This window comes from Myxocyprinus asiaticus, chromosome 25 (assembly GCF_019703515.2).
Source record: "Myxocyprinus asiaticus isolate MX2 ecotype Aquarium Trade chromosome 25, UBuf_Myxa_2, whole genome shotgun sequence".
NCBI classification, from domain to species: Eukaryota; Metazoa; Chordata; class Actinopteri; order Cypriniformes; family Catostomidae; genus Myxocyprinus; species Myxocyprinus asiaticus.
This window is the reverse complement of record NC_059368.1, coordinates 5,733,121-5,760,127: the sequence shown is the minus strand read 5'-3', so window position 1 is coordinate 5,760,127 and position 27,007 is coordinate 5,733,121. Positions and strand designations below refer to the sequence as shown.

Here is a 27,007-nt window from a genome sequence, read left to right as displayed (position 1 = left end):
TAATTTGGTATCCCTTGAAGTAGCACGTAAATACCATGGTATATAAATATAGTAATCAGGGCTTCATTATGAGATTCAGAAAAAAGACAAAACGAAAAATGAAAGTGATTTATTTAGACTATTTTCAGATTTTCCATTGGACATACTGGATGAAAGCAATATTCCGCCTTACATTAAAACGAACAGAACTTTAAAATGGAATGAAAAGAAATTCCAAACTCAGTTTCAAAAAAATGTAACTCATGAACAAATGTAAATTTTTATTTGACATTAACTTTCATTTATGGACACATTTAACAAATAAACTGTAAAAAGTACTTTGTACCCTTTTTAGGTAAATCTTCAAAGAAACCTACAGTGGTAAACATGCAACTCATGTTCCACATCAGTTACACAAATTCATGCAAATAAATGTGCTGTAAATTATGTACAATGTGCAGATTTAAAAACAATTAATGGAGTCTTGTACCTTTTTATATACTATGAAACTACTTTTGGCAATCATACAAAAAAATTGCCTATATTAATACATGTTTTTGTTGCTTCACTCCATCACTAAGTATCAGATCAGTGGTGTGGCCACGGGTGTGCAACTGCCACCCAAAACACATGCTTGCATACCTAAATGAAATGGCAGTTTTTTTATGCTTTACTGTTTGCATCATGTCAGACATGGTATTATCCTTTATTTATATTGGCTTAATAATTAATATAACAACAGTATTAATTTTCTTTTTTTTTTTTATTATGAACCAAACCTCCCTGTACTCCATAAATACAAAGAATGTTCAAAAAAGGTTTTGAATCTTCTTACAGTTGTGCATTCTTCTGTTCAACACAACGTATTACTGATTTATTTCTTATCCACAATTAAGTTTTTAAATCAATTAATATAACTAAAACCTAGTGTATTTTTATAATTTTATCTGTATTGTGCAAATTGTACCATCATTTATATTTGTGTCTTTAGCATATTTTGGAGAATAATGATGACTCATTCCAAATTTTTTTTTTCTTTTTGTATTTTTTTTTTTTTTTGATGAATTATCAGGCCTCATATTTTTTATATATTAACAAGACTACTTCCTCCATTGAATTTTTTTCATTTATTTAAACTACACAGAGCTTAAAAAAATATATAGCCAATAACAACTGCAATGGTTGTTAATGGTCATTTGATTATATTTCCCTTAATTGTGCTTTAGTTCTTGCACACCCTGTTTTCTCTTGGCACACCCAGTCTTGTTTCTGGCTATGCCACTGGATCAGAGTCTCAGTTCTGATGTTTTATGATTTGAGCTCAGTCTTGTCCTCCTGTAAGTTTGTGGAAGAGTTCTTCATCTAATGTTTCATTCTGGTCTTTTGAGCGTGTTGAAAGAAAAATGTAGCCTCCGATATACTCGTGAACCACTTTGCAGTCACATCTTTGGCAGGAGAAAGCTATCGACACACTCTGGTCAAACTCAATGGCCACCTATAATAGAAATCAGAAATGAAATGCTTACAGATCATATTTGGTTTGTGCACCAGCCACACAGACACATATAAAGTATTTGGGCACTTAAGCCACATTTACAAATGTTTGAATGTCATTGCATTAAAAAACCATAACTAAATATCAAATCAAGTGGCATTTATTAAAAAACACATAACACAAGCACAAATTTCAAGCAAAAACACTTCACAAAATGCAGTTTGATTGGCTTCAAATGATAAAATAGATATATTTAGTATTAGGACACTTTCTGGTTGTCAACCATTAGTGGAATATGTAGTTTTGGATTATCTTTCTGTTTCTGATTACCTGTCTAATCTCCCAGTTGACGTTCCATTGTTTTATGTTGGAGAACCTCCAGGTGGTGACTGGCAGACCAGTTGACATGTCAGTGCGGATCAGCCTGTTGTAGGAAATTCCAAGGATGTCATCTTTCTTGCTTCCTCTGAATCTGTGGCACACAAAAACTACGATTTAATATTTGTTCATTCCAGGACTCATAACTCATACCCTGAGAATGTCCTCCCTTGAGAAATGCAAATTTACAAAAGTCATTGTGACGTTCAGCAAAATTACCTGACAATGTAGTACTTGATGCCAAATTCTGGCAGGGACTGCCACGCTTGGATGAAACGCATTTTGGCCTCCATGAGAGAAAGCTGGGAAATATTGTGATGGGCGTCCAAGATTCGTGTGGTCAGCTGAAATGAGAAGAGAAGGTTCAATAGTTTGGACACAACTACTCATTCTTTATTATTACATTTTTTTACATTTTAAAATCAAAGTGAAGTCATCAAAACTGTGAAAGAACTCAAATGGAAGTGCGGGAACAACATAGAGACCAAAAAATGTTATCTTCTTCGAAGTAGACACTCTTTGTCTAGATTCCAGCTCTGCAAACTCAGGGCATTCTCTCACAACTTCATTAATAGGGCTGGGTATTGATGTAGATTTCCTGATTAGATTTCAATTCACAAGGTTTTGATTCGATTCCGATTCGATATCGATTCATTTGGGTATATTTCAGTTCTAAAGAAATTCTCTCCCAGATAATGCTGTTAAAGGAATATTCCGGGTGCAATACAAGTTAAACTCAGTCGACGGAATTTGTGGCATAATTTTGATTAACAGAAAATTTTATTTTGTCTCGTCCCTCCTTTTCTTTAAAAAAAGCAAAAATCGAGGTTACACTAAGGCACTTATAATGGAAGTGAATGTGACCAATTTTTGGAAGGTTTAAAGGCAGAAATGTGAAGCTTATAATTTTATAAAAGCACTTACATTAATTCTTCTGTTAAAACTCATGTATTACGTGAGCTGAAAAGTTGTTTAAATTGTAATTTTTACGTGTCATATTAGGGTTTGTTGACATTACATCATCATGGCAACGAAGTTGTAAAATTGGCTATAACTGTACACAGAAAAGGTTAGTAAGCGATTTTATCACACTAAAATTGTGTTTACACGCATATTGTTTAGTATGTCTTGTGGCTATACTTTTGAAACTAAGTATTTTAACACGGAAAAAAATTGGCCTCATTCACTTCCATTGTAAGTGTCTCACTGTAACCTCGATTTTTTGCTTTTTTAAAAGAAAAGGAGGGACGAGTCGAAATTAATTTTTGTGGTAATCAACATTATGCCACAAATGCTGTTGATTGAGCTTAACTTGTATTGAACCTGGAATATTCCTTTAATTATACAGGGGACCTTCTAACTAGGTACATTACAAAAATATTAATTTTACTAATTATATGTTATTAGTTTTTTATCATTTTGGTCAATTTTAGCTTTTAAAAAATGAACAAATCCATGTATTCCATCAATAAATATGCTATAATATTGCATATTTTATATTTTGTTACATGTTTTTTGTTTACATGCATAATTTGTTCTATTTACAAGTATTTACATTAATTTGTTGAATATGCATTCAAAACCGGCACTGTCTCTTTAAGAAAACTGGCAGCTCTGTAGATAGAGCATATTAACAAGAGAGGACTCGAACGGCTTCTTTACCTCAGTGACTGTATGCGTGATTATAATTAAATGTTTCTTTTTTTGCTTTTGATTAACAACTCACTGTAATGAACAGAAAGTGTTTTAAAAGAGTCATTATTCAATGACAAATGGATTGCATGGATCTCATCTTTGGACACACATTACATGGAAAGAGTCAAAACAAACTTTTACCCTCAACATACAGTAAAAGGATCTCGCTGCTGAACTTCTTTCACACTATACTACTCAATCACTGGTGAGTGAAGTCTGAACATTTACCAGCCAGTGGCTAATCACAGACATTTTTAGTCACATAGAGCAAAAGTTGGTTGCAAATGTGAGTGATTTCCTCACTTTATAGTAGAGGGTTGCGCATAGAGCAAAAGATTGATCTTGAGATTTAAGAATCGATATCGTGCAAACGAAGATTGTGATGCATTGGAAAATTGATATTTTTACCCAGTCCTGTTCATTACACCGTTTAAACAGTATTGATGGAGATCCCACTGTGGAGAGCAGGGTGGGCCGAGCGGCAATTGTGCGGAGCAAGGCCGAGTTGGACACCTGCAGCGGATTATCTCACCCAGCTGTGGCCGATTACAGCGTTAACGGGCGAGAGATAAAGCCGCGGCGAGAGCTGCAGTCGGGGAGAGCTCTCAGAGAGAGAGAGAGAGAGAGAGAGAGAGAGAGAGAGAGACTCAATTAAGCTGTTTGTGTGTTGCGCTGGAAAGCCAACAGAGTTTATGTGTAGTGTTGAGCTGAAAACCAACAGAGTTTATGTGTAGTGAAGCTGAAAACCAACAGAGTTTATGTGTAGTGAAGCTGAAAAGCAAACCATTTGTGTACTGCTGAAAAGCAGCCTTATTGTGTGTAACTGAAAAGTACAATAATAAATGTCTACGTGTTTTTTCAAGCCGGCCCCAGCATCCTCCTTTCCACAAACTGTAACACCCATATATGCTGGACGATTGTTTTCTGCTTTTCCTTCACTATCCAGTCAGACTCATCCATTTCAAATATTCATAAAAAATAATCACATATTGTCTATAAAACTCTTTTCAAGCTAAAATTGAGCATTAACCTTTAGACATGAGGTTTTTAAGATCATGAGGAACACAAATTCAGCCAAGTGCGTCCACATTTTGGACTAGTGGTGTAAATCGATGTATGAAGGCAATAGTGTCAGAACAGATCTAAGATAACCAATGATGTCATCATGGCACAAAGATAATGAATATTTCCAGCCACAGCTTGTCCGTTCTGTGTGGCAGCATACACAAGAGTAGCGTTCCAAAACTGTAATTTCACCTGTTTGGTCTTGTACTTCTTTGCGTATCTTGGAGAAACAAAGCACTCGGCGTTCATCTCCATGGACTCCACATCAGGTGTTGCCTGACCAGGAGGGGGTGCCAGACTCTTCATCTGCAGGAAAGACTGGATGTTCTTTACCTCTGTGCGGTATGAGCTATAGGCCATTGTCTTCCCTTTAGATGCCAAAATGCAGGCAGCTTTCCATTTAGCATACTGCGTTTCCTGTTTTGAGGTGACATTTAATTGTAAGTGGAAAAATCAAAGGCTTTGTTCACACTTTCTTTTTTTAAATCTGATCTGTCATTTTTTAAAGGAAATTAAATCTGATCCATTCATTCAGATGTGTTGTCAGTGTCCAATATATGACTGTGCAGCAACGTGGTTCACATTTCTAAACAACCAATTCTGTGGTTTGGATCAGGTTTGTAAAAATCAGACTTTGTGTGTGTGTTTTTTCTTGCATCAAACATTTTTTTCAATTTAACTAGACAAAAATAATACTTAGTTAAATGATACTGTAACTAAAAAAAACGTATATTGGATATGCGGAGCAGACAGAAGCCTTTGTGCTTCCAACTCAAGAGGTTCAGACCAACAAACTCACGTTTTCACAGCGAATATAAACCTCGTTCATCCCATCAGCCACTGGCAGTAACAGCTTCAAGCCGAACTTCCTCTCGGTCACACTGACATCTGGGATGACCTCACATCCTGTACAATGATATGCATTAACACTCTGAATGATTAGTTTTAATGAAATGAATGAACTTCTCTCTGATTGGCTGCTTACCTCGTAGATGAAGTTGCTCAATTGGTTCCTTATTCGCAGACTCTTTGTTTTTGTAATATGAAATGGTGGTATCCCTAAAAACAAACCAGTACTCCTTATACGGCTTTAACGTCAGTCGTTTGGGCCTGTAAACAAATATGTGAAAAGATATGTACAGTAAATACTGCACTGGATAATTTGTCTTAATGCAGATTTGGAGACCGATGAGAAACAGATCAATATTTAAGTCCTTTTTTACTATAAACCTCCACTTTTAAACAGCCCTTCTAAGCGCTTTTCTCTCCTAAGAGTTCTTTAGTTTTTGGCAATTCGCATTCATGCATAGGAGAATTTATGGTAAAAAAGGACTTACATTTTTATCTGTTTTTCACCCACACTGATCATATTCCTTCAGAAGACATGGATTTAACCACTGGAGTTGTATGGATCACTTTTAAACTGCCTTTAGTTGCTTTTTTGAGCTTCAAAGTTTAAGTCACCATTCACTTGCATTGTATGGATCTACAGAGCTGAGGTACACTTAATTTATATTTTTCATTTCTGTTCTGCAGATGAAAGAAAGTCATACACATTTGGGATGGCATGAGGGTGAATAAATGATGAGCGAATCTTCATTTTTGGGTGAACTATTCTTTTAAAAGTATTTGGTTTGATCTGTAGAGAGACATACACGAGTCTGTTTATGAGTTTTAAACAATCTTAAACTCACCTAAACAATTTAAGTGTATCTTCCAGTTTTGGAATGTCAGTGATGTCTTCCTGAGAAAAAGAAAAGCTAAGGTTAATACATATGTAATGAATGTTCTCTTACATAACAAAATGGAAAGGTTTACCTATATTTATCTGGAGGATACTGCATTAAAAAGAAAAGTAGTTTGCTTGATGTAATGTCTTTAGAAATATTGTGTTTATATAAAACACCTACACTGAAAATATATCAACTTGCATGCTGTAATTCTCAGGTTGACTGATTCCAGTTATAATAAAATGGAAGCTACAAGGTAACCTGATATCAGCTGACCCCAAAAAGGATGGATATCAATTGAATTCATGTACCATTGTAAAGCCAACATCTTTAGAATGAATATCAATCGAAAATTAAGTCATCATATCATAAAAATCATAGATACCAGGATCTTATCAGCGTTCCGTCCTTCCAGTGTGGATTCTAAATTTGAGAGTGCAGCCTCTACTTCATCAATCTCTGGCTCATTGGAATCAGTCAGTGGCTCCGTTGTCAGAGTCAATTTACAGATGTGATACTAAAAGAGAAAAAAAGTTTTTTACATTAGAAGCGGCAATTTAGATGCATTCCAACAAAATAGGAACAGTGACTCATTTGGTTACTTAATAATTGAATGATTAATGAGACTTAAATCCTAATTTAAGTCTTAATTCAATCATTTAAACAAGGGTCTCCAAGAGTGCCAGTATCACTTAAATGAGAAGTGTGTTTTTACTGCACCACTATCGGTACCAAGCAAAACTGCAAAATAATTGTTCTTTAAACAGGTTTCCAATAATTCCTACCACACCTGCCTGCCATTGGTCAAACAAAAAGGTTGTCCCTCCCACAAACACATGCCACTGGATGACCCAGAAGTTGAAGACTACAGTTGAGTTTATATTCTTCATAAAGTCAGCCTATGAGTGGTTAGTTATAGTTGTCTGTAAAAATTAAACTGGAATATGATATTTTAACATAACAAATACCCACTTGACTTAAAGGGACAGTTCACCCAAAAATGAAAATTCTCCTCCCTGCCCAGTAGGTGGCGATATGCATGAAGAATACAAATCGGCAAACACAAAAGAAGAAGAATGTGAAAGTGGAGATTGATAGTAAAAAAGGACTTAAATATTGATCTGTTTCTTAACCACACTTTTCATATACCTTCTGAAGACATGAATTTAATGACTGGAGTCGTACGGATTACTTTTAATCTATGCTTATAGAGGACCTACAGAGCTGAGATATTCTTCTAAAAATAGTTGTTTTTGTTCAGCAGAAGAAAAAATTCATACACATCTGGGATGGCATGAGGGTGAGTAAATGATGAAAGAATTTTCATTTTTGGTTGAACTATTCCTTTAAATATCAAATATTATTTAAAACAGATTGATTTTATTGGAAAATTCTCATGGTGCCAATTCAGTGAATAACTAATTAAGTACATTACAAACTTTCTTTTATAGTACCCTCAAAAAACCCATTGTAGGTTTCAGTGTCTGGTAGTTACACAACTCAATGCAGGCGTTTCACCTAATAATTGTAGCTGCAAATAATGTGCACATTTAATGAGAAAACAACTGTGGGGACAATCCCATAATCTTAATAATGCATAATTCTGTCCTCTCAGTTTGTGAAATCCTACTCTGTCTGCTCTCTCTCTCCATGGATTGTTCCCTCTTTTTGTTCAGACATGTATCCCTTCATCCAGCACACCAAACATGTTTTCCCCTGCTGAATGAACAGCAGCACTGTACGTCAGCCTTCCTATCTCACAATGCCGATTATAGAGAAAGATTACTGACAAATTACTGTCTATGTCCTGATTATCTGAGCAGGTATAATTCGTCCAAACACACTCGAGTCAGGTTCTTACTTGGTTCAGTTTGGTTTTATTAGCATTGTGTTTATCCAAACTTTCTGCAATAAACTGCATATTTTAACTCTCTTCTGTGTGAGGTGTGGAATGTTACATCCTTTGTCCACAAAGTAACTTATCTAATAGCTTCAGGCAAAAATGACAGCACCTAAGAATTCACCGCAATTCAAAACCATCTGAGAAACATCATGACACTAAATACTACAGTATTCATTAAAGCATACTTGTTGGAGAAACCAAGTAGGAGCCAATGAATGTCTGGATACATTTTATTGACATTTGCAGCTCTGAAATAAACTAATGAACAGAAAAAACATGGAATAATTAAGAGTTGTGTACAGTATTTGTTCTGTACCTGTAGGGAAGCAAACATGAGCATTTCTTCTTCAGTGCAGTCTATTTCCTCCAGCAAAATTTCCCAGCGAGCCTGTTCGTACAACTGAGTGATTCTTACTGCATCATACTACAAGAAGAGAGCGACAGAGACCCCACACACACACACACACACAGGTTAATTCACACTGGCCCATCTATCATCATAACCAGTAAATGTTTACAGAGTTTTATATGAGATTAACAATTGTAAGTTGCAAATTAAAGTCCAAAAATGTTTACCTTCGGGTTTAAGTCAAAGAAGCAGTGGTACTTAAATCGCAGCAGAAGTCTGTCATTTCCCTGTACACCTTGTTCCATCATCGATCGAGAGGAGTCCAGCCACCTGCAAGACAACGTCTCAGTTATAACTAAAGATAGACCAATATATCGGCCTGGCCAATAAACAGGCCGATTTATTGAGCAGGGTTGCATTTCCCAAAAGCATCGTTAGCTAACTGTGGTCCTAAGTTCCATCATTACCATTATAGTTGAACGATTCGGTGTTTCTGAAAATACAGTTCCAACGAACATTCGCAAACAGCATCTTACAGCTTTCCACCAGCTGTTAGAAACATAGTCCTTGTTAGTTTGCTGTGAGTACCTCATTTGACCACTGAGGCTTCTATATCTTTCATTCAGTATATATCTTTCATTCTGTCAAATCTTTGACTATGTTAACATGCACTTAAGAAAATGGCTTATTCCTGGGTTTTCCAAAAAATGGTGTTCTGAAAAGTCTTTTATCATAAATGTAGCATTCCTTACGCCATTTATGGGTTTAAAGGCTGTTAAGAGAAAACGTTTTACATTTTTTTATTGGGGAACACAGCTTATGTGACCACAAGTGGCAATCTTATATGTTTTTGAAGAGTGCGCATGTACTCAAGGGCCAGGCCAATAAACAGACCGATATATCAGCCAGGCTAATAAACAGACCAATAAATCGGCCAGGCAATAAAAAGGCCAATTGTGGCAGACAAGCCTCTCGTTCATTGGGAAAGGAGGAAGTAGTAACCAGATTAACAATAAAAAAGACTTTAATTCAACATAAAACACTGAACTGAAACGTAACAAAAGAACACTGAACACAAAACACTGCTGCGCGCATCTCTCTCTCTCTCTGGCGTCCCCGGCTCCTCCTTTTATCTCTCTCCCGCTGATTGGGCAACTCAGCACCGGGCATGAATCCTCTCGGCCGAGCCACGCCTTCCTTCTCATCACATACCCCCACCGCCTGATTCAGGCTGGGAAACCTCTGGTCTGACTTACTCCACCCCTCCCTTCCTGAAGGGGAGGAGTTGCCTCTTCGGCCATTCCGTCGCTGGCTGGTCTTCCCCACCTCCTGGGTAGGACGAGGGGAGGTTGAGGGGAGAGAGAAGTATAGCGGGAGAGACAGAGGGAGAGAGGAAGAGAGAGAGAAAAAAGAAAAGAAAAAGAAAAACTCCAGTTCCCAACCACGCTGCCATTCGGTCCTCAGCCAGCTGTCCAGCGATCCTCCACGACGACGTGCGATGGCACTGGATTCCGCCTCCTGGTGGCCGGCAGTGGCTCCTCCATCCTCTGGCGGACGGCAGCGGGTCTTCGGTCCCCTGGCAGATGGCAACAGCTCCTCTGCTTCCTGGAGGACGGCAGCAGTTCCTCCACCTCCTGGCAGTGACTCCTTCGTCCCCTGGCGGGCGGCAACCGCTTCTCCGCTTCCTGAGAGACGGCAGCTGCTCCTTTGTCTCCTGGCGGACAGCTCCAGTACATCGAACCACTCCTCTCCTTGGCATCGCGATCCTCCATCAGCGGTGAGGGCTCTCTGATGGTGCGTCTTCCTCCAGTCCCGGGTTTCGGCTCAAGTGTGCCAGACAAGCCTCTCGTTCATCGGGAAAGGAGGAAGCAGGAACCGGATTAACAATCAAAAAGACTTTAATTCAACATAAAACACTGAACTGAAACATAACAAAAGCACACACATAAAACACTGCTGTGTGCGTCTCTCTCTCTCTCTCTCTCCCTGGTGTCCCCGGCTCCTCCTTTTATCTCTCTCCGAATGATTGGGCAACTCAGCGCTGGGCGTGAATCCTCTCGGCCCGGCCATGCCCTCCTCCTCTTCACATCGATATATGGGCATGGAAAGTAAACAGAGCAATATATCGGCCAGGCCGATAAACAGACCGATATACAGGCATGGCCAATAAACAGGCCGATATATTGCCATGGCCAATAAACAGGCCGATATATCGCCCAGGCCAATAAATAGACCAATATATCGGCCAGGCCAATAAATAGACGATATATATCGGCCAGATTAATAAACAGACTGATATATTGGCCAGGCCAATAAATAGACTGATATATCAGCCAGACTAATAAACAGACCGATATATCGGCCAGGCCAGAAATTAGACCAATATATCAGCCAGGCTGATAAACAGAATGATCTATCAGCATTGCCAATAAACAGGCCGATATATCGGCCACGTCAATAAATAGACCGATATATTGGCCAGGCCAATAAATAGACCAATATATCGGCCAGACTAATAAACAGAGCGATATATCAGCCAGGCCAATAAATAGACTGATATATCGGGCAGACTAATAAACAGACCTGATATATCAGCCAGGCCAAAAAACAGACCGATATATCGGACAGGCCGATAAACAGAACGATATATCAGCCAGGCCAATAAACAGGCCGATATATCGGCCAGGTCAATAAATAGACCGATATATCGGCCAGGCCAATAAATAGACTGATATATCGGCCAGACTAATAAACAGACCAATATATCGGCCAGGCCAAAAAAACAGACCGATATATCGGCCAGGCCGATAAACAGAACTATATATCAGCATGGCCAATAAACAGGCAGATATATCGGCCAGGTCAATAAATAGACCGATATATCGGCCATGCCAATAAATAGACCAATATATCGGCCAGACCAATAAACAGAGCGATATATCAGCCAGGCCAATAAATAGAGCGATATATCGGGCAGACTAATAAACAGACCTGATATAATGGCCAGGCCAATAAACAGACCGTTATATCGACCAGGCCAAAAAACAGACTGATATATCAGCCAGGCCGATAAACAGAATGATATATCAGCATGGCCAATAAACAGGCCGATATATCGGCCAGGCCAATAAACAGACTGATATTCCAGCATTTTGACATTATTGCCACTGGCCAATCACCATGCTTGCTTGGCCGTTTAATAGAAACTCTTCCTTGTGTCTGTTCCAAAATCCACCAACAGCCTTGTCAATGGATAATGCACAATTTCAATTTTTTTATATTTTAGCAAATTTCAAGTAAATATTAAAAATGTTTCTTTAATTAAAATGTACATGTACACATCTCAGTTGCTTTAATTCAACTGTAGTAGCTTATACCACATATACTGTATATAAACATTAGATTGGCCATTAGCCACACTTTTCTATAGATACAGTTTCATAACCGTATCGGCATGACAAACCCATATCCGAATCTACTGTATATTTTTAGTCAGGTTCTGTTTCATACATTGGCTTTGTTTACTTACATCTGTGTGGATTTGACCATATGTATCTACTGTTTCTCAGAACTTCGTAGACTTCACTGCCCAATGCATTACAGTAAATGACTCTCTGATGGTAAAAGTTGTTAGTGTATTCCTCTCACCCTGCATTAATGGCTGCTTTGTCCTCGAGAGTAAGAGGTTTGTATAGTTTGGCCAGTTCCTCTGGTGGCAGGTTGGGCTGGCTGGCCGTCAGGGGATTCTCTCCAAACCACAGACTGGTGGCAGATGCTGGCGACCCGCTGTCTGGGTCATAGGTCGGGGTCATGGTTTTACTGTACAGACCAAGGGCTCCTGTAGCGAGTAAAAATGTAAACTTGAAAAGTTAATAATTATTTAATACTTCCATGTTTATTCAAACAAAACTAATTATTCAGACATCAACCAATTAATAATTCTGAATTTGAAGCAATCTACAGAATCTACTCAAAATGTTTAAAAAACATAAAAAAAAAGATAAAAATGATTGTTTAAAGAAAAAATAAACAGTATCGTCACTATCACATCCTGAAAAAATACAACGTATACATACCTCCTGCTGTGCCACTGGCTATGTCCATGTTTAATATCTCATCAATGGCTGATTCTGTGCCCTTGTCTTTTTTCTTTTTCTTCTTTGGTTCATCGGGTGGTTTCAGGAGAGACAGTTCTTCAGACCTTCTAATGTCTGTAAACAGAGACAGTAAAGATTCATAGATAAGTAAAAAAAGGTACTCAAGTGCTGCCCAAATAAATCTAATTATGTACCGAAAGAAATTATGGAAAAACAATTGAACGTACAACAACTGAAATGTAAAAACAAAACAAAAATTTAAAACATTGGCAATAATGTAATACATTTTTTACACTTTACATTTTCAGAGCTACATATTTTTATTTTTTGAAAGTTTTCAAACCTAGTTCTAGTTAGTTTTCAAAAGTTTAAGGATTAAAAATATAGTTCTATATAGTTTTAAAAAGTTAAATATTTAAAAATCAAGTTCTATCAAGTTTGTTTTTATTCTTTAGGAGTGCCTGTAGTAGTGGATCTGATTTCTTAATAAGGATTTTACATCAAAGTATCTACAAGCAAACTAAGAAATCTGTGTCAGAATTGCATTTCATTATTTTAGAATTTTTTTTCCAATATTCATCATATATTTTGCATATTCATGTTTAATGTTATAAACAGCAGAGTGAGCAGACAAAATATAAATTTATAATACATAAGAAATATTATATATTTCTTTTCAGCAGTGTTGTGCTCTTACTGAGTGCTTTGCAGATCTCAGCCACAGCTTTAAAGACCACAGCCGAGAAGCTAACAGAGAGTTTGATGGTCTTCATGTTGGGCAGCTGCAGACAGAGGGGTTTGTGTTGTGGAGTGTAGCGCAGGTCAGCGTTCGCCTGAACTCCATATTTATCCAGTGTCCAGTGAGTCTTCAGAAGCCAGCAGCTTTTCTGCTCCCACCAGATGGCATGATCGGACCAGTCCTGAGGAGCCTCTGACACACAACACTTCATAAGGTGAATATATTAGTCTGAGACAGAGCTCTGATGTCATCAATCTCACTGATAAAATCACACATCCATTAACATCACATATATCATTTTATTACACAGCTTTCTGGAATACTTGGCTACTGGCAACATTCTGCAGTCAAATTCTAATTATATTTAATATGATATTATTCATATTATATAATATTATTAGATTTGATTAAAAACACCTCTTCTTTCATTTTATAATTTCCTTACTCTTACCGAAAGAGCTTTGCATTTACAATTTTTTATTTATTTAATTATTTGTTATAGGTTGGATGTAACCCTTAACAGTTGTTATAACCATTAACAGAAGTTATGAAGTAATTAATGAAGTTTATAATAATAATAATAATTTTTATTATTATTATTATTTATAATAATATTAATAATAATTATTAGTAGAAGTAGTAGTAGTAGTAGTGATATTGAAGTTATGATGTAATTAATGAAGTTTATAATAATAATAATAATTATTAGTAGTAGTAGTGGTAGTAGTAGTAGTAGTGGTAGTAGTAGAAGTAGTAGTGATATTGTTGTTAATATTTTACAATTGTATAAAAACCTTAATTACTAGTAAAAAAAATAGTAAAATAGTAGAAATAAAAAAAACTAGTAGAATATAATCAATTTCATATATATATATATATATATATATATATATATATATATATATATATATATATATATATTATTTTTTTTAGGTTTAGGTTAAGCGCTTTTAAGTGTAATTAAACTGCTTCCACACTGTTACACCAGGCTAAGTCAGTTAAAATGTACAGTAAGTATATAACATTTATTTTAGTATTTATTCGGTTCTGAGCAGAACAAAAAAATAAAAAATAAATAAATAAAAAACAGAGCTTTTCCTATTTTCTTTTGTTTAAACAGGTCTTTGAATTTTCCGTTAATTATAATAATTATGCTAATTATTATTGTTGTTGTTTAATTGTTGATATTATACAAATCTATAAAAAACCTTAAAGGAATAGTTCATCCAAAAATTAAAATTCTCTCATCATTTACTCACCCTCATGCCATCCCAGATGTGAACAACTTTCTTTCTTCTGCTGAACACAAACAAAGATTTTTAGAAGAATATTTCAGCTCTGTAGGTCCTCATAATGCAAGTAAATGGGTACCAACATTTTGAAGCTCTAAAAGCACATAAAGGCATAAGACTCCAGTGGTTAAATCCATGTCTTCAGAAGCGATATGATATGTGTGGGTGAGAAACAGATCAATATTTAAGTCTTTTTTACAATAAATCTCCACTTTCACTTTCACATTCTTCTTCTTTTGTTTTTGGCGATTTGCATTCTTCGTGCATATCGCCACCTACTGGGCAGGGAGAAGAGTTTATAGGAAAAAAGGACTAAAAAATGTATCTATTTCTCACCCACACCTATTATATTTCTTCTGAAGACATGAATTTAACTACTGGAGTCGTATTGATTACTTTTTATGCTGCCGTTATGTGCTTTTTGGAGCTTCAAAGTTCTGGTCACCATTCACTTGCATTGTATGGACCTACAGAGCTGAAATATTCTTCTAAAAATCTTCATTTGTGTTCAGCAGAAGAAAGAAAGTCATACATATTTGGGATAACATGAGGGTGGGTAAATACTGAGATAATTTTCATTTTTGGGTGAACTAATCCTTTAATCACTGGTCCAATATAATAATAAAAATAAATCTAGTAGAATATCATACATTTTATAGATCTTTTTATCTAATAAATACACTTTTAGGTTTATGGTGAGAGCTTTTAAGTGTAGTTAAACTGCAACCACACTGTTACACCAGGCTTAGTCAGTTCAAACCAGTCACTGTTGACTAGTACAAACGCAACGAGACAGAGGAAATTCTGGGTGTGTTAATTTTTTATGACAGCATAAATTCTCCATGTAAACCTTGATGATTCCATTTTTACTCACATTTCCTTCAACATCTGACTTTAATCTGACTAATCCCATAATCACCATCTTCAGAAATTCTGGGGTGCCACTACTGTAACACACCTATTATTTACTTTTTTCTTAACATGTTGTGCTCAACTGAATTCAAGTAGGATCATCACCAATAAATAAAAGACCTTTTAATAAACAAGCATAATAATTAGTAAGTGGGTTAACTGATGAGTCTAATACAGGAAACCAGGATGTTTTGCTATTTCTCTTCTCTCTGGCTGACACAGTCACACAGTGAACTTCAGACCCTTTCGGCAAACAACACCTGAGTCAAAGAACAATAGCACAGAGCCCGAGGCTATACATAAGCTTTGCAATGCAGGGCAAGCATGGGTGTACCTGTGTATTTTAGGAGTCTACGCTGAGCTCCAGTACACAGAACTGCACTGGGCGAACAGAATGTGGGACCTTTAGCTTTTTATCTGGTAAAAAGTATTTGTTTTGTTCTTTATTCGTTCTTTACAAGGGTTTCCCGTAACCTTAGAAAACTGTGTTCATTTTTCTGCACACCTGAACTTATAAAACCAGAGCAAACTTTCTAATGTTGCAATTGGTCACGAGACTTGCATGTGAGAGCCTTAGCCAATGGCACTGGTCATCATCACTGACGTCAAAGCTGTCATAACACTTCTTGAGATGGCAATTTTTTAATGTTTAAATGAGTGCGGGTCGGGATTTCAGTGTTATGGCAGATGGGAACGATGAAGACTAAAATTTAGATCTGTTCCTCACACAAAGTCACCACACAGCCTCAGAGGATCCGAAAAACAGCGAACAAATAAAGGATTACTTTTATGATCATTTTATGGTGCTTTCCTCATTATTTGAGCAGCAGATTGGACATTCGGAAAAATTCCTTTGTGTCCCACAGCAATCAAAATAAAATTTAAATGATAACGCGATGAGTAAATGATTACAGAATATTCAATTCACTTCATTTTAAAATGTAGCCTTGGGCAAAGTATTGAAATCCTCCAAAACCAGTTGAACACTACATTAGAGTGACTTATAAATACGGACCATGAGCAATATTTTGAGGGTGCAGGCAGAAAGTCACCATAATGATGTATTGTTATGAGGGCATGTTTAATAAAACACAATCCTTGTTTGGAATGGTTACTTTGTGTTTATGATATGCATTAAAACAGGGAATGTTGACAATTACTCACTAATCTTCTCCACGAGTTTGAGCATGAGTCCTCCGATGTGGAGATCCCCCTTCACCCTTAATTTAAACCTCATACCCTCATCTCCCTCCCGTTGGTCCACCTGGATGGAGAGATCCCAGGAGTTGTGTCCGTATTCTGCGGCAGTGACCATGATTATGCCTGAAATCAGAAACACAAACAGCTTGTGAGAACCAAAACACTGTATCTGCATTATACAGTCTTATTCACGAGTCTATACAGTTATGATTGGTATTTTCTGCATGCAAGAAAAGATTCATTCTGAAAAAGGCATCCATAATAATACATCATCAATCGAAAGCATTTGTGGCATAATGTTGATCACCACAAAAAAAAAATTCGACTCGTTCCTCCTTTTCTTTAAAAAAAAGCAAAATTCGAGGTTACAGTGAGGCACTTACAATGGAAATGAATGGAGTCAGTGAAAGTGAATGTGGTCAATTTTTGGAGGGTTAAAAAGGCAGAAATGTAAACCTTATAATTTTATAAAAGCACTTGCATTAATTCTTCTGTTAAACCTTGTGTATTATTTGAGCTGTAAAGTTGTTTAAATCGTAATTTTTACAATCGTTTTAGGGTTTGTTGACATTACATCGTCATGGTAACGAAGTTGTAAAGTTGGTTATAACTTTACACAGAAAAGGTTTGTAAGTGATTTTATCACACAAAAATCATGTTCACATGCATATCCTTTATGTCTTGTGGCTATACTATTTTAACGTTAACAAAATTGGCCCCATTCACTTCCATTGTAAGTGCCTCATTGGAACCAAGGTTTTGCTTTTTTAAAGAAAAAGACGGAGTCAAAATACATTTAGTGTTAATCAATGTTACGCCACAAATGCTGTCGATTAAGCATAACTTGTATTGAAGCTGGAACATTCCTTTAAATAAATGGAGTGACTATCTGCACTAGGTGTAAATAGCACCTACCACACATTGCGGCTATTTGCACTCCAATAGTCTGGTGGAAACAAAGAAATTGAAGATAAACTGCACCTCTAATGTCGCTGCAGTGGCATATGGTGTAACAACGGTGTGATTGTGCTTTTGAATCCACCTTTTGTCCCACTTTTCCCCATTCTGTTTCCTGTCTCCAATTTTAATATTTTATTTTATACTACTTATAATAATAAATAAAAATGAATACAAAAGTTGACTTCCTCGCTGTCATTTGGTCATGGTGAAGGTCGGGGAGTTGAGAGAAAGGTTTGATCCGGGTCAAATTAACCATGTTTTTACTATACAGTAATATTGTAGTAACCATGTTTTTGGCAAAAGCAATAGTTTTAAAGGGATCATGGAATGGAGAATCAAATTTTCCTTGATATTTAGACATATAAGAGGTAAATGTACTACAAAAACATACTGTAAATTTCAAAACTCAAAACTTCCTCCCCAGTCTAAAAAGAGCATTTATAGTTCCCACCCTGCTGAATCATCTTGTTTTGAAATTGTGACGTCACGAGACATTGCTTTTTGCATTTTCACACCCCACAACCTGCATCATCGAACCCTTGGCCCCGCCCACTGGCGGTCAATTCGAGAGAGCCTAGAGTGGCTAACTATTCCTGTACACCAAAGGGGACCCAGCTGGACTATTTTGAATTATTTTTGTATTTAAACACGCACTAGACAGACGTCTTTGACCATTGTCATGTATCTCGCACTGCTTTTAAAAGACGCGGTGTCAAGTTACAACTCTGAAAAGGAGATTCATTCAGCTGCTCTGCCTCTCTCTCTCTTTTCACCACAAACAGGTCCTCCACACGTTATTGCGCCCATCTGCCCAATTTTTAATTGTTGGTGTAGGTAAACATGCACTAGATGGACGTCTTTGAATGTTTTGATGTGTTTCCGGCAATGTGCGGTTTCATTCATGAATATTTCAAATGTTATGACTGTTTGAAAGTTTATGGTGCTGCTTGAGTGAACAGTTTAATTCGGATGAAATGTGTTGGATGTGTGTTATGTGTTAACCCTGAAATGTAGTTTTATAATGTTGTGGAGCTTGTTCATTCTCTTCCGACTGAGTTTGAGATATGACTTAATTTTCAAGGGGCTGCATGATGTTAGCCAATCAGAACAGTGGGCATTTACGTTTAAGTTTAAAGGTGACGCTGAGGCCAAAACTGAGTGTTTCAGACAGAGGGCCAGAGACTGGGTGGAAAATTATCATATATTATTAAATGATGACTGTTTTGGTGCAAAAAACTTCACTAAAATTATCAGTGGACCTCGGGAAAGATAATAAAATTATATATAAAAAAATATTAATTAATGCAATTAACCTTGATGTTACTACAGTAATATGGTGATAATATAGTAACCATGTTTAATTTTGTGGTTACTATGAATTCAAACAAGTAGAGCCTAATGCTCTTGCTAATAAGTAAATATTATTTATGATTGTCTGTTGTTATTACAATGTGTCCTCAAGTCTCAATCTCAAAAGTGGAAAACCTTTGAATTTTTATTCAACAATTTGAGAAAATATCACTAGTACACAAAATAAGTACATTTGACTAAACTGTTTAAAGTTATTTTAAATACCATCACATCAGATTTGTAATTTACAGAATAAACTGAAAATTTTAGGTTAGATTTCCTCACTTCATTCAATATTATGTCATGAAGTTGAGCAGATTGTAGTTAATTTTATACCATAAAAAAATAAAATAATAATGTACTACTGGGTGCAAACACTTGCGAAAGAAATTGTAAGTAAATCTTACTAGTCATTTTTTTTTGTGTGTGTATGCAATTATAAGCCATTAACTGTATTGCTCTTTACATTATCGAATGGTTACAACATAATTTGTAATCATAGGGCATTTCAAGTAAAACTATTTGGTTACAGGGGTTTTACAGACAAAAATGTTAAGAAACAACAGTTTCCGTTACGACCAGTCTTCAGAGAATTTGTAAAGGGTTTTACATTTCTATATGCCTTTTAGATGCTGTCAATAGAATTATATGGGAAGTTGCACGTAGCCACACTTCATGTATGAATACGAAACAGAACACCCTGGAATCACTGTTAACTTTCATTGTACGGAAAAGAGCAGCTCGGACATTCTGAAAAAATCTCCCTTTGTGTCTATTTGGTGTATATGGTTTTTAATTATGACATGTCCTGAGAGCACACTCACTAGAGGGAGAAACAGAGGTTCAGGGTGGAGGAGGGACATGATTAAAGAACAACAGACACATCAGCTTAAAATTCCTGACAAGCAGAGGCAAGACCAGAGGCAGTAAAGACCAGCAGAAACAGTATGATTCACACAAACCCACCATTCTGTTGTCTGTTTGGCTTGTACATCGACATACAAAAAAGCCTGGGTCTTACACGCACAGAAAAAAACAACAACAACACAGTACCGTTCTGCAGTTTAAACTAGGAAAATCTAGACTTATAGGGTTTGTGTTTGACTTAATAAGATAAAGCACAAGTGTGACAGTTTTTGCAACGTTTTAATCCAATGCATCTTCGTCAGACACAACGTTGCAATATAAATTGGAATATCATAACAGTGTGCTAATAGATTTTGTTAATTTATGGTGACATGCTTTGATCTGGGACCTTTTAAATGTTGTTGGATGTATGTACAGTCTCTTTCTTCCAAATGTATAACTGGTAAAATTTTTGCATGACACTTTCGCCATTGAATTCTCTATATGAGGATTTAAAAATCAGGTTGGCCCACATTTTTGTATAGAGTGTGGGGGAGGGAGATAGGTTTGGCTTTAGATTAGAGATAATGGACACTCTCTGAACTAACAAGACACACTATTTATGTGTCAAACCTGCAAGGTGAGCAGGTTAACATATCCACAGGGCATAGAAAAAATAATTTACACATCCCTGATGTAAGAAACGGATACTTTAAATTGATTCAGATCTACACAAGTGGCAAATCATGAGATAAAGTCAACAGTTAGACATTGTTTTGCATTGTATGTAGAGCATAAGCAAAAACAGATACGATTGTTATGGATATTGAAGCTAACATGCAGAATGATACAACAAAAATGAATAATATCTATAAACATTTAACTGTACTATATGTATTTTATTTGAACCTAAGAAAAGTATGATTCACGTCAGGTAGAAAATACAATAAAACAACACTTGGATGTCTTACTTTTTTAGTAATAAATGCACTGAAAAGGGTAAATGCAATATTGACCATTAGGAATCTAAAGGAACATTAAAAAAGAAACACTTGAAAAAATGAACTAATCAAACGATTAACGTTTAATCAAATAAATAACTGACAAAATAAATTATTCAACTCACCTTAGAGTGTTCCCAAAGTCTTTGCTTAGTAAAGTGAAACAGATCCTCTGTCCAGGTGTGGGGCTGGAAGAAATCCTGCCCAGTTTACGAAAATTACGAATCCTACTATGACGAAAGGTTCTCTCATGAATATGAATAGACTACTCGCTAACTCTCCAATCGCGAATGTTTGAGTCGTGAATATTAATTAGATGATGATGACGTTGCGTTGTTACATTCCAATAAGGAGGGCTTGGGTTATGAATATTAAGAACAGAGCCTTTGCTATAGTTGTCGTAAAATCACGCCCAGTCTGTACAGTCAGGTAGGCCCCATAACGGAAATGACTAACTAGAACTTCACCAGGTTGTAGTTGTTGCTCAAGCTATAAAGAAAGACCACATAATGACTAACAAACCAAATTCCATGGAAAAAGAAATGTGTGCTAACACCTTCTTGGCTAACACCCTTGACAACAAACTATTCAAATAGTCTACTAAGCTAGAGGGTTATATATAGCTTGTAGACCTTATTCACAGCAGCGCCATTTTTTTTTTTTTTTTTTTTTTACATTTATATATTTATTTATTTATATATTTTTTAACGGGAATGACAGTGAGGCTGTGAGGGATGACTGTAGTCTCTTCCATAGGCTGTACAGCTATTTAAAGTGTTTTTGGATTGTTTAGCTGACGAAACATTGAAAAAATATCTTTCCAAATAAACTTAGTCAATAAAATTCCAGACATCATTAGGTGTAGTAAAATTTATATGATCTAGGAATGTTTTGATAGCTTTATACAGTGCATGTCATTAAAGAGACAGTAAAGGGTTAGTTCACCAAAAAATAAAAAATATATATATATATATATATATATATATATATATATATATATATATATATATATATATATATATATACACACACATACAATTTTTATAAGAAAATTTTAGCTCTGTAGGTCCATACAATGCAAGTGAATGGGTGCCAAATTTTGACGGCCCAAAAAGCACATAAAGGCCTCATAAAAGTAATCCATAATCCAAGACTCCAGTGTTTTAATCCATATCTTCAGAAGTGATATGATAGGTGTGGGTGAGAAACAGATCAGAAAAGTCAGTTTTTGCTAGAAATTCTTCTCCCTACCCAGTAGGGGGCGATGTGCATTAAGAATGTGAATCACCAAAAACACAAGAAGAAAGTGAAAGTTAAAGTGGAGATTGATTGGGCAGGGAGGAGAATTTATAGTAAAAAAAAAAAAGGACTTAAATATTGATCTGTTTCTCACCCACACCTATCATAATACTTCTGAAGACATGGATTTAACCACTGGAGTCTTATGGATTACTTTTATGCTGACTTGTGCAATTTTTGGAGCTTAAAAATTTTGCCACCATTTCACTTGCATTGAATGGATCAAAACAGCTGATAAATTCTTCTAAAAATCTTCATTTGAATACAAACACCAGTAGTGATTCATTCCTGAACGAATCTGTGCTTTTGGACTAATCTTTAAAGTGAACGAATCACTCTGATTCACTTTCATCGTTTTGGTTGTGAAAAACCTTTGTTTTGAAACCAATCAATAATTCAATAACTCACTTTTTACACACATTTTCACGACTCACGAGTCTCGACCCACTGGCGTAAACTACAGAACGCATAAGTGAATGAATCTCTTTGGTGAAGGGATTGCAAAATACCACTTGAGTCTTTCAAATCCATTACTATTATTTCTTCTTTTGCAATTGTCTTAGTAAAAGTGAAGGTTGTCGTGATGAAGAAGAATATGCTAAAATGTTTTTTGCCTTTTAAGCTAAGAGGGATCCAAGCTGATTAATCATATTATTAGTATTACTATAGAAATTTAATTTATTGATAAAAATTAATAAAGTTGAAACAAGGGGGGCCTGGGTAGCTCAGTGAGTATTGATGCTGACTACCACCCCTGGAGTCACGAGTTTTAATCCAGGGTGTGCTGAGTGACTCCAACTAGGTCTCCTAAGCAACCAAATTGGCCCAGTTGCTAGGGAGGGTAGAGTCATTTGTGGTAACCTCCTCGTGGTCACGATTAGTGGTTCTCGCTCTCAATGGGGTGCGTGGTAAGTTGTGCGTGGATCCTCCACATGCTGTGAGTCTCAGCGGTGTCATGCACAGTGAACCACGCGATAAGATGTGCAGATTGACTGTCTCAGAAGCAGAGGCAACTGAGACTTGTCCTCCGCCACCCAGATTGAGGTGAGTAACCACACCACCACAAGGACCTAGTAAGTAGTGGGAATTGGACATTCCAAACTGGGGAGAAAAGGGGATAAAAATAAATAAATAAATACAATTTAAATAAAGTTGAAACAAAACAAACATACCTAGCCCTGGGGCTATATATTTTCTGAAAAGCTGTTAGGATGAACCCTAATTCAATCTTTTAGCAACACTTTGCTAGTTTACTACAAGTTTTGATGGTGTAGGAGCTTGTTTGTCCAGCAGAGGTCAGGTTTAGCTCACTGGGGTAATAAGTTGAGAGATTGATTGCATTTACTGAGTTTCCCCACAAACAAAAAAGTACCAAGAATTCAAATTATCTTTTGGACATACCATTGCGACATTCTGTATTTGGTGTCTATTAATTATCTCATTGATTCTGCTGAAACACAATTTGACAAGTTGTGGGTGAAAACTGTAATTATATATATATATATATATATATATATATATATATATATATATATATATATATATATATATATATTTACACCGATCAGCCACAACATTAAAACCACCTGCCTAATACTGTGAATGTCCCCCTCGAACTGCCGAAACAGTGCCAACCCGCATCTCAGAATAGTATTCAGTCTAGAGACTGTTGTGTGTGAAAATCCCAGGAGATCAGCAGTTACAGAAATATTCAAACCAGCCCGTCTGGCACCAACAATCATCAATGCGATTATCTAATCAGCCAATCATGTGGCAGTAGTGCAGTGCATAAAATCATGCATTTACAGGTCAGGAGCTTCAGTTAATGTTCACATCAACCATTAGAATGGGGGAAAAATGTGATCTCAGTGATTTGGACCGTGGCATGATTGTTGGTGCCAGACGGGCTGGTTTGAGTATTTCTATAACTTTATAATTATAATTAATTTTATAATTATAATTATTTATCACACATTATACATTTGCACATATACAGTGAAATTCTTTTTTTTTTTCACATATCCCAGCTAAGCTGGGGTCAGAGTGCAGGGTCAGCCATGATATGGCACCCCTGGAGCAGATAGGGTCAAGGGCCCAACAGTGGCATCTTAGCAGTGCTGGGGCTTGCACCCCCAACCTTCTGATCAGTAACCCAGAGCCTTAACCACTAAGCCACCACTGCCCCTGTGCCACCACTGCCCCTGTAACTGCTGATCTCCTGGGATTTTCACACACAACAGTCTCTAGAATTTACTCAGAATGGTGCCAAAAACAAAAAACCTCCAGTGAGCGGCAGCTCTGTGGATGGAAACGCCTTGTTGATAAGAGAGGTCAACAGAGAATGGCCAAAGTCTACGGTAACTCAGATAACTGCTCTGTACAATTGAGGTGAGAAGAATAGCATCTCAAAATGCTATTCTGAGATGTGGGTTGGTGCTGTTTCGGTGGCACAAAGGGGACATACACAGTATTAGGCTGGTGGTTTTAATGTTGTGGCAGATCAGTGTATATATATATATCTTAAAGGCAAGGCGTGACAAGATAACAGTGACACGTTAACCCTAATCAATACAAAAATCCCCACAGAACCTTTTCAAAGAATTTTTAAAAGCTGTTTTTGTCCAGTAAAAACAGAAGGTGGTGCTGTACAGCTGGTGTTATGTTAGAGTTTAGCCACAATTTCAGCTAAAGACTCAAATAGTTTCTGTTTCCCCATGGGCATTATTTTATGGTTTGGTAAACCTAACAAAGAATGTGGACTTGACCAAAATACCAAATGTCAAGGCTCAGTCTAAAGTCCGTAAATATGCATCTTACATTTATTCTATAACAAACCATACCCATAGCATATGATCTTTTGTTTTTCCTTAGAAAACATAAAACATCGCACAAGCACAACTTTAACACCTGTGTTCGGATTCTTACAGCAACACCAGAGAGAAATGTCATCATAAAGAGAAAGACAGTAGTACATCGGTAACCCTTTTCCTGAACTTAAAGCTAGAGTATGCAATTTATACCAGAAGCAATTTTGTTATACTGGTTGAAAGTCTCTTTGCATCCTGACAGCAATCAATAAATCAAGTGCTCTGATACTAAAAAACATTATCTGTGGCAGTCACAGGCCTGTAAAAGGGCCGTCCAATCATTGCATTCAGCCAGAATGCAATGATTGGATGGCCTACCTGCCTATCTAACTACGTACCTGCCTACCTCCACGCACTCTGCGCGTGATCTCAATGGCGTGAGTTGGGAGCGGGACTATTTGACTGTTTGAACAACTGCAGGCAAGGGGCGTATTCAGAAATCTGTTTTAAAAACAACGTTTATTTTTAATTCCGTTCAGTGGCGCAAGTGTCGCAGAAATTACATACTCCAGCTTTAAAGGAATATTCCGGGTTCAATACAAGTTAAGCTCAACCGACAGCATTTGTGGCATAATGTTGATTACCACAAGAATTTCTTTAGAAAAGGCAAAAATCGAGGTTACACTGAGGCACTTAAAATGGAAATGAATGGGGACAATTTTTGGAGGGTTTAAAGGCAGAAAAGCTTCTAAATTTATAAAAGCACTTCTATTAATTATTCTGTTAAAACTTGTGTATTATTTGAGCTGTAGATTTGTTTAAACTGTCGTTTTAGGGTTGACGACGTTATGTCGTCATGGCAACGAAGTTGTAAAATTGGATATACTTTTATACAGAAAAGGTTAATAAGAATTTTATCACACTAAAATCATGTTAATATGCATTTTGTTTACATCTTTTGGCTACAATTTTGGGCATTTTATAACATGGCTCTCTGGAATACTCGTTTCTGATTGGTCAATGGCACCATCTAATGGTCTGATATTTCTCAGTAACAACCGCACATCCACGTATCAAACCCCTCAACTGGGTATTACCATCTGTCTTGCTTCTCAGATCACTCTGCGATCTCTACAAGTAAACTAATCAAATAATTTAAACTCAAATCAATGTTTATGTACATTTATATACTCATTTGCCAAGTAGTCTTGTAATAAGAAGCATAATGAGCAGTCAGACATTTATTAATCACTAAATAAATGGCAACAGAACTCAGACGCAAACTGAAGGTGGATTTCAGCTGTTCATTGATTTATTTCTTCTCACATAATTACAAATTTTCAACACAAATAAATGTTTCATGTCCATTTCTTTGTTTATTTAGGAAGTGATTTTTGATAGGCTGGATAATGAGGAGTCAGATGGTCATTTTCACAAAATAAACACCAACAGAACTATAACTCACTAGTGGTGGATTTCAGCTGTTCAGCGATTTCTTTCTTCTCACATAATTACATAATTTTAATACATTCAATGTTTTATGTGCTTGTACTGTATTTGTTGGTTGTTATCGCAAAATAAACCCTCTCAGCATGATACAAGACCCCTGTTGGGGTCCATTGTAAATTCCTTTTTTTTTTTTTAAAGAAAAAGCAAGTCAAGACAAGTCAAAATAATTTTTTGTGGTAATCAACATTATGCCACAAATTCTGTGGATTGAGCTTAACTTGTATTGAACCTGGAATATTCCTTTAACCAATTACAGCATTTGTTAAAGTTTGGTCAGCCAGTGAGCAGTTTCTTGTGTCAAATAAAGAGGCTATTGTGTGGACAACTGGTCTTTCCCTAGCCAGTGTTAAAACTCAGGTCGGGTCCGATTGCGATCTTAAACCTAAATCCCTGCTCGGTAT

The 27,007-nt window shown here is 36.5% G+C and overlaps 1 protein-coding gene across 1 annotated transcript; it reads right to left on the bottom strand.

The window, feature by feature from the left end:
* Positions 1-94: 94 nt before the first annotated feature.
* Positions 95-21,150, bottom strand: LOC127415653 (fermitin family homolog 1-like). Its single transcript, XM_051654452.1, has 15 exons — positions 21,117-21,150; positions 16,799-16,957; positions 13,389-13,622; positions 12,671-12,805; positions 12,243-12,432; positions 8,822-8,924; positions 8,562-8,669; positions 6,728-6,859; positions 6,307-6,356; positions 5,598-5,722; positions 5,412-5,518; positions 4,805-5,029; positions 2,072-2,196; positions 1,805-1,946; positions 95-1,474 (listed from the first exon to the last, which is right to left on the bottom strand). The coding sequence occupies exons 2-15, from the start codon at positions 16,947-16,949 to the stop codon at positions 1,301-1,303; spliced, it is 2,001 nt and encodes a 666-aa protein (XP_051510412.1). The 5' UTR covers positions 16,950-16,957; positions 21,117-21,150; the 3' UTR covers positions 95-1,300.
* Positions 21,151-27,007: the final 5,857 nt, after the last annotated feature.